General features: G+C 52.7%; 1 protein-coding gene across 1 annotated transcript; it reads left to right on the top strand.

Annotated features, from left to right (window-relative positions):
- The first annotated feature begins 1,044 nt into the window (after positions 1–1,044).
- KLHL35 (kelch like family member 35) lies at positions 1,045–12,392 on the top strand. The gene is made up of 8 exons (XM_054576181.1): positions 1,045–1,111; positions 1,972–2,122; positions 4,591–5,502; positions 6,687–6,871; positions 8,566–8,684; positions 9,318–9,506; positions 11,069–11,257; positions 12,181–12,392. Exons 1-8 carry the CDS (start codon positions 1,045–1,047, stop codon positions 12,367–12,369), a joined length of 2,001 nt encoding a protein of 666 aa, XP_054432156.1. The 3' UTR covers positions 12,370–12,392.
- The last annotated feature ends 598 nt before the right edge of the window (positions 12,393–12,990 follow it).

The following is a 12,990-nucleotide window of genomic DNA, read 5'->3' as shown; positions in this document are numbered from 1 at the left end:
ACACAATGAGGTATCACCTCACACCTGCCAGAATGGCCATCCTCAAGAAATAGCAAATAAGTATTGACCAGGATAGGAAGAAAAGGGAACACTTATTCACTGCTGGTGGGATTTTAAATTAGTGTAGTCACTGTGTGAAACAGTATAGGGGGGGTCCTCAAAAAATTAAAAATAGAGCTGCCATACAATCCAGCAAATCCATTTCTGGGTATTTATCCAAAGAAAACAAAAACACTAATTTGAAAAGATATATGCACTCCTATGTTCATTGTAATATTAGTAGTAATAGCCAAAAAAGCAACCTAAGTGTCCATCAATAGACAAATGGATATAAAAGATGCAGTACATATACACAATGGAATATTATTCAGCAGTGAAAAAAGAATAAAGTTTGCCATTTGCAACACCATGGATGGATTACACTAAGTGAAATAAGCCAGACAGAGAAAGACAAATACGATATAATTTCCCTTATATGTGGAATCTTAAAAAACGCAAACAAATAAATAAACAAAACAGAACAGAAACATACTCAAAGATACAGAGAACAAGCTGACGGTTGCCAATGGGTTGAGGAGTGAAGGGTGGGAATAAAGAATAAATAAATAAATGTTTTTTTAAAAATGCCTCAATCTCTCACATCCTTTAACAAAGAGCAACATATACCATTCTATTTTTAGGTGGAAGGGGCATACAGCATTCCCCGGAAAAGGGTCCACGGAACACTCCCTGCCAAGGCCTCAGGACACATACCCGGCCACCGTCACAACGAGCCCCCTCCCATCACAGCTCCTTCCACAGGCTGGGCCCGCCCGAGCCTGGCCAGGGCAGGCTCCTGCAGCACCCTGGCCTCCATCACTCCTCACAGCACAAGGCTTTCTGTTGGGCAGAGCAGCAATCTGGATTATTCCTCCTGCCATGATAGAAAGCCAGGGCCAAGGGAGACTAGCCTAGGGCTGCGGGGCAAGTCAGGGCGACAGCCAGGAACAGGCCACAGGTGCCCCAGGCCCACTGGGGCTCTTGTCAAGGCAACCTCCTCCCAAGATGCTGTCCTCTTCCATGAAGGACGAAGCCCCTCACCGGCCCCATGGACGCCAGGCCCTGGGGCCCGGTATTGAGGCAGCAAATGATCTGGCACCAGTTTATGGATCGCTTCCCTCTGGCTCCAAAAGGCCAGGCCAGCCCAGAGCTGCCTCGTTCTCTCCACCCCAGCTAGGCTCGTCCCAATCCCCACGCCAGTCCTGCGGTGCCCCCTCCAAGTTGGGTCCACTGTGGAGTGAAAACCCTTCTCAACGCATACCACACCACAAGGAAACATAGGATGCCCATGCACGCCACGTGGTCCACAGACACAGACCCCTGCCATGCACACACACACACACTCTATCCACAGAGACATACCCTGTCACACACAGAAATGAACAATCACATAGAGACACAGAAAGAGAGGGACACACAAGGCATATAACCAGATGCATGGTCCCACATGATGTCTGCTGTAAGCACGGGCACAGACATAGCACAGAGTCACACAGGGGCAGGAAGGAAACCCGGACCTCTAAGCCATGCAGTCACACTCTTAGTCACACCTGCAGCCACAAGGGTACACTCACCCCAACACTACGCGGTTGTCAAGGGCCATGAACACCCACACTCTCACGCAGGCGCTCTGGAGCACCTGAGAGCTCACAGCCACCAGGTTGCACACCATCTCCTAGGAGAGGCGCTCCCCTCCCACCCCCACCCCCACACGTGTGCACCACTCAGGGAAAGCCGGTCCCAAGTTGCCCCAATCCAGGCGCACAGATCGCGGAGTCTCACAGAGTCAATCCCATTCTTATTCCTGCCTCCTCCCTCTTACCCTCCCTTTCAGGGCTGGTCCAGGAGTGGAACAAAAGCCCAGCATCCCCTCTTTCCATCCCCCTCCCCTCTCCCCTCCCCCTGGCGTCCAGCCCCTTTGTCTTTCTGCAGCTGAGCCTGAGCAGCAGTCCAGGCAGAGCGGCAGGGACACTGGAGCCCAGGCTGCCAGGGGTTCCGGTGGCAGGACAGGCGAGTGTGGTCCCGGCAAGAGCAGCAGGGCAAGAGCGGCAGCTGCGGGGCACCTGGGAGAGGACGCGGCCAGGTAAGTGCTTAGGACACAGGGCTGCCCCAACTGTGTGGTGTCTACACATCTAAGCATGTTTGGGTGAGTGGGTGTGGGTGTGAAAGAGGCAGGGCGGCTGTCAACTTTTAGGGGCTGGGTCCCGCGGTCTGCGTCAGAACCTGCGGCTTGAGGTGCCGAGACTCTTAGCTGGAAGGAGGGAATGCTGGACCGAGCACTTCCTGGAATCTCGACCTTCCAGGTCCCCACTGGGCGTCCTGCAGCCCCCAGAATGGGAATCCCCAGGGTGGAAACTGGGTCTGATGTCCCCGTGTGGCCCAGAGCAGTACATAGCCATAGAACGAATGAAAAAGTACTGGTGCGCGTCCCAGGAGAGGATGCCCTCACTCCCCCAAACAGCCCCTTGTGTCCTAGGACATCTCTGCAGAGAGAAGTCCCTTTCCTCATGCTGATGAGAACCACTCTCTCCGCTCTGTGTGGCTGCTTTCTCAGTTCAGGGAGAACAGGGTGGGACCAGCCTGCTCTGCTAACCTCTCTCATGTCCCTCAGCGGGTCCTGGGCTGTGCCTTGGGACGCACCCCCCGCCTAGCAAATGTAGCTGAGCCGCTAGGCATTCAGAGTCTGGAGTCAGGCGCAGGTCCTCTACTTGGACAAAATTAACTTCCCAGGACCTTGCCCCTCAGAGAGCTCATTTACTGTGATTCTGAGGCAGGGCATCCAACCCCAAGTATGACCGGGGCATAAGGAGTCAAAGCCAGGCTGACAGTGGGCAAATCTGATCTCCAGGGCAGAGCGAGGATCTGGGATCGGGAGAATGAAGGGAGAGGCAAGGGGCAGAGGCCAGAGCCATGATGCCCTCCAGTAAGTGAACACATGAAGGAGTGCGCCCCCTGTCCCAGGAGGTGGGTGAGCAGAGGCTCTATGTTCATAATGGCCAAAACACGGCTGGCACAGGATAGCCCTTCAAGCTGTAGAGCGCTTTCACAAACATCTCCACTTTGATCCTCACAGCAACCTCTGAATGGCAGGTTCCCTCCGCATCCTTGTTTCCACAGGACAAACTTAAAAAAGAAGAGGGTGGGGCTCTAAAAAAACTTTTCGGGGTTGTAAGGATCCAGTGAAATTATAGTATATACAAAAAAAGCAACTAAGTGTACACCCTTCCTCTTCAGTAACAGCGATGTAAAGAACATTTGTTTAATTTGTACTATGCACCTAGCACTTTTTGTAATTCTATTTTAAGAGTCATGAAGTCACAACAACCCTGTGAAGTAGGCATTATGATCCCATTTCAATTAAGGGAACAGAAGGGGCGCGATTTGCACAGGACACGCAGAGAGTCGATGTTAGAGGCAGGATCAGTCCTTAGGGCCAACCTCGACTTCTCCACAGTGCTTCTCTGAGAACAGAGAGGGCCAACTTTCCCCTCAGCCTGGGCTCTATCTAACCTCATGTTCTCCTTCCCCTGGGCCTTTGCACAAGCTGTTTTCTCAGCTGGAGACATCCTCCCTCGAACCCTCTCCCCTCCCCTGGCAAATTTTACCTAGCCTCAGTCTGAACGTCCTCTCGTCAGGGGTACCTTCCCTGACTCTCCCCTCCAGGTGAGTTTAGTGCTCCTTCTAAGAGGTCCCCTAATACTCTGTACTTCCCATGGGACCCCCACCCCCACCCCACACCAAGCTATGAACTCCTGGAGGGCAGGAGCCATGACAGCCTTACTCACTGCCTGGCACAGAAAAGGCTCTCCATCCATAATTATTTAATACAGTCACTTGACCTTGAACAGGTATTGAGCACCTGCTATGGGCCAGATCCTGTGCTATTGGGGGAGGGGCAGGTATTCAAAGAAACAGCCAGGGTTTGGTCAATGGGGAGCAACGAAAGGAGACAGGCAGGAGACAGGATGGGGTGAGGACAGGAAGGCAGACTTACGCCCCTCCACACACACTGGGTCTCTGCGAGGTAGCCTGAATTCCTTGACCAAAGGCTACAGCTCCTGTCAGGCGCCCTTCCCTATACGTATATTTTGTACAGGTTCCAGTAGCCTCCCAATCGTTACAATCGCTTTAGACCTTGGGAGAGGTCAAGACTCCCTGGGGTTGGCAGCCGCAATGCACTGCTGCGTTCCTTGTGTGAATCCCTAAACACTGCCTACAGTTTTGAAACCATTGCTTTATTAGAGTCTCCTCAAACTACCCAAATCCAAAGTGTGCCAGCTGTCTCCTGTCAATACTAATAGAAAACAGCTTAGCGAATTTGAAGAGCAATATGGCTAAAGTGGGTAAGAGAGGGAGGAGGTGCTAAGGCAGGGCCTAACCCCTCAGGTAGGCAGGGACTACTAAATCCTGGCAGGGACTACTAAATCCTGGCAACCAGCTATTAGGAACCTGGGTGGGAGAGTGGAAGGAAGAGTAGTTGAATGAATAGAAGCACACTACTTGCCTTCAACTGCCTGTGACGAGGGACCTCCTTGCCCTCTCCCCAGCCAGGTGGATTTTCCAACGCTATTTGTGTTCTCTACCCAGCAGGATGCTAGAGGGCCCCTTGTTGGAGGAGTCCGAGCCAGGGGCCGAGGCGCCATGCACGGGGTCTTGCCACGCGCAGCGCGTTCTGCAGACGCTCAACGCCTACCGTCGGAGCGGCACCCTCACCGACGTGGTGCTGCGCGCTGGTGGCCGCGACTTTCCATGCCACCGAGCCGCTCTTAGCGCGGGCAGCGCCTACTTCCGCAGCCTGTTCGCAGCCTGGCGGCCGGAGCGTGGTCTGGCCGTGGTGCCCGTGGTGCCCGTGGTGCCCCAGCCGGGGCGGACTGGGGCAGCATCGGCGCTGGCCGTGGTGCTCGATTACGTGTATGGCGCGGGCGTGCGGCTGCGCGCCGAGGATGAGGCGGCCGCTGTGCTGGAGCTGGCCCAACGGCTGGGTGTCGCGGGCCTGCGCGAGGCCTGCGCACGCTTCCTCGAGGGCCGCCTGCGAGCCGCCAACAGCCTGGCGCTGCGCCGCGTCGCCGCCGCCTTCTCGCTCCCCTCCCTGGCCGAGCGCTGCAGCCTCGTGCTGCGCCAGGCCTTCACCGAAGTGGTGCGCCACGCTGACTTCCTGGAGCTGGCGCCCGATGAGGTGGCCGCGCTGCTGGCCGACCCGGCGCTGGGCGTGGCGCGCGAAGAAGCCGTGTTCGAGGCAGCCATGCGCTGGGTGCGTCACGATGCGCCGGCCCGACGCGGGCAGCTGCGGCGCCTGCTGGAGCACGTGCGCCTGCCCCTGCTGGCGCCCGACTACTTCCTGGAGAAGGTGGAAGCTGATGAGCTGCTGCAGGCCTGCGGCGAGTGCCGCCCACTGCTGCTCGAGGCCCGCGCTTGCTTCATCCTGGGTCGAGAGGCTAGCGCGCTGCGTGCACGGCCACGGAGGTATGCCAGTCTCTAATTGCCCAGGCGCCCTGGCCTCTGGCTTTTGTTGTTCTTGCTTGGTTCAACCACTCGCTTGTTCCTCCGTCATCCTTAAGTTCTGCCCCTTGAATGAAATTCATTCATTCATTCATTCAACAAACATGTCATAGGCTTGGTGTTGGGCAATCTGCCCTTGAGGAGTTAACAGCCAGTAGGGAGAGGCAGGGATCTCGCACCTTACGTTATTTTTCTCTTGTCCATTCATCCATAATTTTGAGCGCTCCCTTTGTATAGGTCTGGTGCTGGGCCTCTGGGGCTCAGGAGTGGTTTGAAAATACCCTGTACCTTCTGGTAGCTCAGGCTAGTAAGGAATGGTGTGCTTGGCAGAGCCTGGAACACCATTCTGGGAGACTTTGGGTGTGGTCTCTCATCCTCCCAGGGAGAGAAGACAAGGGAGTCTTCCTGCCTTACCACTCTGTCTCCAATACTAAGCACAGCGCCGGGTACAAAGATGATGCTCACTATTTGTCATAGGAAATTAGGTAGGAAGCCAGTGGCTAAAGGGTTTGGGGATTCTGGTGGGGCCAGAAGCCTGAGGGGGTCAGTTGGAGGAGAAAATGCTTTGCTGAAAGGGTGTGTAGCCTGGTTCAATGGGATTAGTGATTAGAGAATGGGTTAGGAGATGGTTATAGGAGGGTGGCAGCAGAATTAGGGAGCGGGTGTCAGAAAGGGTTAAGAGAATAGGTTAGCGTCAGACAAACCTGGGCTTGAATTCCAGCTCTTTTGCTTACTGGCTTGCATTGTAAGCCTCCATTTCCTCCTCTGTAAAAGGAGTAATAATGCCTGCCTCACAGAACTGCCAGAAAGATTAAACCAGTGGAGAAGCCCTGGAGATCTTTCTGCCCAACAATGTTCTCAGTCTGGCTCAAAGACACTCATTAAAAAAATTATTAAACATGGTGATTAAGGACTTTGTAAAGAATGTTTTTCTGTAGCTTAGAGGTCAGTAGAATGGGGTAAGGACTAGTGACCTTCATCCCACCAATAGCCAAAGGGAAGGTTGGAAGTGAGGGAGTCCAGCACAGGGGAGCGGGACAGAAGGACATTGAGGGGCAGTAGGACCCTACGGCGTGGTCAGTATGAGGGTAAGAAAGGGCCAAAACTCGGGCATGGATCAATGGATATTGGGCTTACCCCTGTGCCAGATTCATGGACCTAGCTGAAGTGATCGTGGTCATTGGCGGTTGTGACCGCAAGGGGCTCCTGAAGTTGCCCTTCGCCGATGCCTACCACCCAGAAAGCCAGCGCTGGACCCCGCTGCCCAGCCTGCCTGGCTACATGCGCTCGGAGTTCGCTGCCTGTACTCTCCGCAATGACATCTACGTGTCAGGTGAGAACAGGGCCATGTTGGGAGCCCCACGGGATGGGCTCATTGCCTCCCAGCACTGCCTCTTGGTTTTCCCCTTCAACCGTGAGATCAGGGTGGGACTTTTTTCCTGATAACCTACAGTTATTGGCCAAAATGGTATGTAGTCCTGCAGAGTCAATCACTGGTGTGACTCTATCCTCTATTCAGTAAAGTTTGCTTCAACTCATATTAGTATTAATCACTTATTTTTAGGCTACTATGGGCCAGGCACTATGCTAAGCAACTTACATTAATTACTTAGTTCTCTCCACAGTCCTGTTTCACAGATGAGAAACAGGCTCAGAGAAGTTAAGAATTACCCTCATTGTCTCAAAATTGACAAAGCGAGAAGGAGCTGTGATACCAACAGACAGTGTCCTCCCAGCAATTCAGGCCCTAGAGAACAAAACACAGTCCCTGCTCACCTGGAGTGCCCTGAGAGCGGGGAACAGACCTCACTTTATCACAAGGCAGAATTTGATGGGAACGCTCAAGAGTCCACAAGTGAGCTGGAATCCCACTCAGGGAATCTGGCCCATCTTGGAGGCAAGAGCACAGGCAAAGGCATGAAGGCAGGAGTGTGCCGAAAGGAGCCATGGGTATTCAGGGCTCTTAAGTGCAGGTTGAGCTTATCTGGGAGAGGAGGGGAAGCCATCGTAGGTGAGGCAGGAAAGGGAGTCTGGAGTCAGATGAGGGAGGCTTTGATTCCAGGCCTAGGTAGACTGCACTTGACGTTGTAGAAGGTAAGGGTTCCTGGGAAGGATAAGGAGCAGAAGAATGAGACAGGAAGGCCTCAGAGACCATCCAGGCCACAGTTTATCGCTGGACAGCTTATCCAATACCACAGATGGCCTTTGAGAAAGGTACCGGGCCTCCGCTAGGTGCTGCTGGAAATACACCGAGCGGGGCCAACGGAACAGAGAGGTGGCTCAGCCGGGGGGTGCAGTCAGGATTGTCCCTAGGGCAGCTACTCCTGAGAGGTGAACCCCTGGTCAGGGACCCCAGGGCAGCCAGGCAGGTGGAGGGAGAGTCCGCAGCCTGCATTCCCAGTGCCTGGCACCGCGGGCTGGGCGGTTTCCATCACTAGCGGGAGTGTTAGGCTTGGGGGCTGGGAGCTCCGGTTCTGATCGTGTGCTGGCGGTGAAAGGCCGTGTGGTCTTTAGCAGATCATTCCTGGTGTGTCTTATGCCTCATCTGAGTTTCCTGTCTGTAAGCTGGGTACAGTAATCCCAACCCCTCCTGGAGGGATGAGAACAGACATGAAGTCAGGAAGGTGAAGGCAGAAGTGAGGCCAAATGATCGGGTCACCCTCTACCCCTGCCCATCCCAGTGCAGGTGGCCCTGCTTTCTCTGCCCTGGTGCACTCCTGATGTTTGCCTTGGGCACCTTTTGCACTCCTACCTTCCATAGAGTTCTCAAGTGCCCCCGCCTTTGCTTCCCTGAGCACTGAGCCGGGCACTCTACCACAACGCCCTCAGTGAAAATTAGTTCCTTCTCCCTGAATCTCTCAGACCTCTTCCCTCAAAAAGTCTATGCCCACTGTCCTGACTCAGACCTTCCCACCACTTGTTCAAAGCACATTCTCTGGGTTACAGGCTCAGGAGGAAGTCCTTCCTGCTTCTTAGCCCTTCCTTTGGATCTGGATCTGGGGACAACAGCTGCTTCTCTCTCCCCAGGAGGCCACATCAACAGCCATGACGTGTGGATGTTTAACTCCCATCTGCACACGTGGATCAAGGTGGCCTCGCTGCACAAGGGCAGGTGGAGGCACAAGATGGCAGTCTTGCAGGGGCAGGTAGGGACATGCAGCAGCTGCTGCCTTGGGGCCCAAGGTACAGACCTATGGGCGGGCCCTCTAAGACCTTCTCTTTGTCTTAAGAAGGGATCTGAGGCCTCAAAATAGAAAGGGCCTTGGTTGAGGTCACATCATAATGTTAATGTTAATAGTAATTACTGTAATAGCATAGCCCAGGGGTCAAGGATGTGGGCTCTGGGGCTGAACAGCCTAGGTATGAATCTTGACTCTGCCACTTAAGATCAAAAACAAAAACAAAAACAAACCCCCCCCCCCAAAATACTGCTTGTTATCTTTGTAAGCTACATGCCCAACTCACAAATGCAAATAAAAGTGCTTCTTAGATTCATTTAAGGCAAACCCTTAATTACTAGTTATTATTAAGCATTAGCTTGGTGCCAAGTATTTTACAGGTCAATTCCGCATTCAGTACCTATCCTAGAGACCTCATCTCCTTACCCCTGCTAATGAGAGGAAATCTGCTAAGGGAGGTTTATTAACCGCTTAGTGGCAGCGCTGGGACTCGCCCTGGGTAGGTCTAGCTCTTGTGCTGGGGTGGGATGGCTTGGGGCACACAGCCAAAGCCCGAGCTGACTTGGGGGCGGGGTGGGGGGGCGGTTTGTCCTCACACAGCTGTTTGCGGTGGGCGGCTTCGACGGCCTGCAGCGCCTGCACAGCGTGGAGCGCTACGACCCCTTCTCCAACACCTGGGCAGCCGCCGCACCGCTCCCGGAGGCCGTGAGCTCGGCGGCAGTGGTGGCCTCCGCTGGCCGGCTCTACGTGATCGGGGGTGCTGGGCAGGACGGAATCAACACAGACAAGGTGGGCGTGGCGAAGGCCGCGGAGGCCTGCCTTGTGTGGGCGTTGAGTTGGCGCTTTCCTGCCCCCCTCCATGTTCTCAATCCCATCAGCAGCCCTGAGGAGTAAGCCCCCAAGTTTGAAGCAAGGAAGAGAGTTCAGGCCCCAAGGTTACACAGTAGTTCAGGAGCACAGCTAGGCCCGAATATTCGGGCTGGTACCATATGGTTTCACAGATTAAAGATTAAGTGAGGGCAAAAGTGGGATTAGGTAAAATGTTTTTCTGCTATTCAAAAAACAAACAAACAAAAAAAAAAACCCCAAAAAAAAAAAAAAACAAAAAAACAAAAAACACTCACTGAAAATTTAGAAAACACAGAGAAACAGAAAAAGAAAAATAATCCATAATTTCTCCACCTAAGATGAACTACTATTAATATTTTGCTACGTTGCCTTCAGGCTTCTCCTGAATTGACTTTTGTTTTTCTGTTTTAGTTTTGCATTCTTTCTCTTAGTAAAATTTGCATTCTCATTTTAAAAAATGCTGGGTTTTTTAAAACTTTTATTTATTTGAGAGAGGGGAGAGAGGAACATTAATTTTTGTCTGGGAATCGAACCCACAACCTTGGCATGTCAGGACGACACTCTAACCAGCTGAGCCACCTGGACAAGGCTGCATCGTGCTTTGCATTCATCTTTAAGTAGAAACACTTCGCACATGCTTAGCAACTCTTCACAGCCATCATTTCAGCAGCAGTGTAATGGGCCACTGGGCAGATGAACTAGAGTCTACTAACCTAATTTTCTGTTGCGCATTTAGGCTTTTTGTGAATAAAAATTAATCTTCATAATGACTGCTCTCTCCCCTCCCCTGATGGTCTCACAGGCCTGTAGTTCTGGGATTTGAATCTTTCTGAACTAGGGTCACTCACCCCTGCCTATCCCCTGACCCCATTTCTCCAGCCCACCTTCTGGGGGCTGGCTGAGCCACCCCGTTTACTGCCCATGCAGCACTGACTTGTTCTAGGCCATTCTGGGAGTCTCCAAAGAAAGAGTTGAAACAGAGCAAAGGTGAGCAGGCAGGTACAGGTCTGAGCGCTCAGGAACTGCGAAAGGTGTCTTAAATGCCTGTAGGACTGGGCGGCATGTGGACAGCGGTAGTAATGTGAGCTGCAAGACACCCAGCTGGAATCCTGTCACGCCCTCAGAGCACCGGGAAGTGGGACAAGGGTTGACTGACAGCATATGCAGCCAGGAACACATCTCCATACGGACCTGCTCTAAGGACCATCTATAGCACTAATGAGACAGTACATCCATCTCCTGGAATGACCTCTCCTTGGACCTTGAAAGACGAGGATGATCTCAACACAGGAAGTCCAGGGGTTAGGAGACAGAAAGTGGAACTAGATTTGAGGGCAGGGACACTAGGTTTTCTCTGCCCTCCCAAACACTGTCTCAGGCCTGGCAGACAGAGGCAAATACTGTGTTGAATGAGTCCCCCTGGCGGAGGGAAGTGGGAGTGCATGGGCAGCAGGGCCAGTGGGAGATGAGGCCTCACCACTGCCAAACCCCCTGCCCCTCAGGTGCAGTGCTTTGACCCCAAGGAGGACCAGTGGAGCCTGCGGTCACCAGCGCCCTTCTCACAGCGATGTCTGGAGGCCGTCTCCCTCGAGGACACCATCTACGTGGTGGGGGGCCTCATGAGCAAAATCTTCACCTACACCCCCGGTACAGATGTCTGGGGGGAGGCAGCTGTCCTCCCCAGCCCCGTGGTAAGTGGAGGCTCCTAGGCGTAGCCCTGGCAATAGTTCTGTTCGCAGAGGGAAGACCCACTTCTAAGGATCTGGATCTGGGAGATAGTCTTGTGTCTGACTCCATGTGAGGTGGTTTTACAGAGTTCTCTAGCTTCGCCCTCACAGTGATAATCAGTCTTGCATTTCGCAAATGAGGACACTGACCTTAGAGAGAGTGCGGTCCAAGGCCACCAGTTACACCATTGGTAAGGCAGAGCCTTGGATGGGGCACTTCGGCTAAATACCCTTGCATTCTCTCCTGTCCTGAAGGTCATCAGCAGGTAGCCTATTGCGGGGCTGGGGGAGGGGGGGGTTGCATGGAGAAGGAACTTGCTAAGTTCCCCTGCCCCAGTGATATCAGAGAAGGGAGGCCAGGCCCTGGATGCTCTGGCCCCTGTATTCCTTGCCTTTCCCAACTTTTGTCACCTCTCCTGAAACTCTATAGAGACTATATAGGGGTGTGGTTGCACTGGTAGTCCCTGCCAGTTAGGACCCTCAGTGATCCTAAGGGCCAGAGATTCCTGGCTTCTCTGAGTCTGAGATCCTAAGATGTGGTGGTGGTAATTACTGTTGTTGTTATTGGGGTGCTTACTGTATTCCAGGCACTATGTAAAATGCTTTAGTTGCTTAACACCATTAACTGCTAAGCGAACCTTAAGAAGAAGGTACTAGTGTTCTTTTCCTTTGCAGTTTAAGAAACTGAAGACCAGAAAAGTTAAGTGACTTGGCTGAAGCTATTCATTTAGTAAGGGCCAAGCCAGAGCGTCCCACCTTCCATCCAATTTCCTGTCTCTCTACCATCCTGATTGGGTCAAGGTTTTGTTGTCTTGCCTAGCCAGCTAGGACAGAGTGAGCCCCAGGCTGGGTGCCATAGCTGACCGTCTTTCTTTCTGTCCACCCAGGAGAACTGTGGCGTGACCGTGTGTGACGGGAAGGTCCACATCCTCGGTGGGCGGGATGATCATGGGGAAAGCACCAACAGGGTCTTCACCTTTGACCCCAGCAGTGGGCAGGTGGAGGCCCAGCCGTCCCTGCTGCGCTGCACCAGCTCCCATGGTTGCGTCACCATTGTCCAGAGCCTGGGCAGGTGACTCAGACTTGGACAACTGAGCCAGGAGACAGAGAGAGAAAAGGAAGAACTCAGCTTCACCATGCTTTCCTCACGGCACCTCCGTGTACATAGCCCCTTCACTTGTTCCCCCCTGTTTTCTTGTAGAAATAAAACCTCATTCAAAGGTTGGTCTGTGTTCCAGCTCAAGCCTGCTTTGCCTGAACAAGTCTCTGCTCCTTGCTTTGAGCCTTAACAAAGCACCTTCGTGTTACCTCCTTTACCTTCATGATGGCAGTGTGGACATAATTTTTGAAATTATGAAATATTTCATGCATAAAAGAATATATTTATATATTTATAAAGTTTAAGAATAATAAAGCATCTGTGTTCTGGCCACCTAACTTAAGAAATAGAATGTGGCAGATGCCTTTGCAGCCTCCTGTGTCTATGCCCAAACCCGTTCACTTCCCTCAGCCCTCCCAGAGGTAATCACTGTCCTGCAATTTGAGATTATCAACACTTTCAAATTTTAGCAAGCTAATTATTAATATCTGTATTTTTACAAAGAATGAACTGCCTTGACTTTAAAGACAAGGAGAATCGCCCAAAGCCACATACTTAGAGTCTATGATTAAGGTTTCGCGAAGCTTCAGAATCACTG

The sequence above is a fragment of the Pteronotus mesoamericanus genome, unplaced genomic scaffold (genome assembly GCF_021234165.1).
Source record: "Pteronotus mesoamericanus isolate MK-2021 breed Mesoamerican mustached bat unplaced genomic scaffold, CSHL_Meso_final contig_33, whole genome shotgun sequence".
Lineage (NCBI taxonomy): Eukaryota > Metazoa > Chordata > Mammalia > Chiroptera > Mormoopidae > Pteronotus > Pteronotus mesoamericanus.
The sequence above is the reverse complement of the archived record's forward strand: the minus strand, read 5'-3'. Positions and strand labels throughout refer to the sequence as shown.

Excerpts from the sequence above, each read along its gene's own strand:
- KLHL35 (XM_054576181.1), top strand. The coding sequence starts at position 1,045 with ATGCTGTCCTCTTCCATGAAGGACGAAGCCCCTCACCGGCCCCATGGA. Across the intron at positions 8,685-9,317 it reads TGGCAGTCTTGCAGGGGCAG|CTGTTTGCGGTGGGCGGCTT; the intron begins GTAGGGACATGC and ends GTCCTCACACAG. Across the intron at positions 11,258-12,180 it reads CTGTCCTCCCCAGCCCCGTG|GAGAACTGTGGCGTGACCGT; the intron begins GTAAGTGGAGGC and ends CTGTCCACCCAG.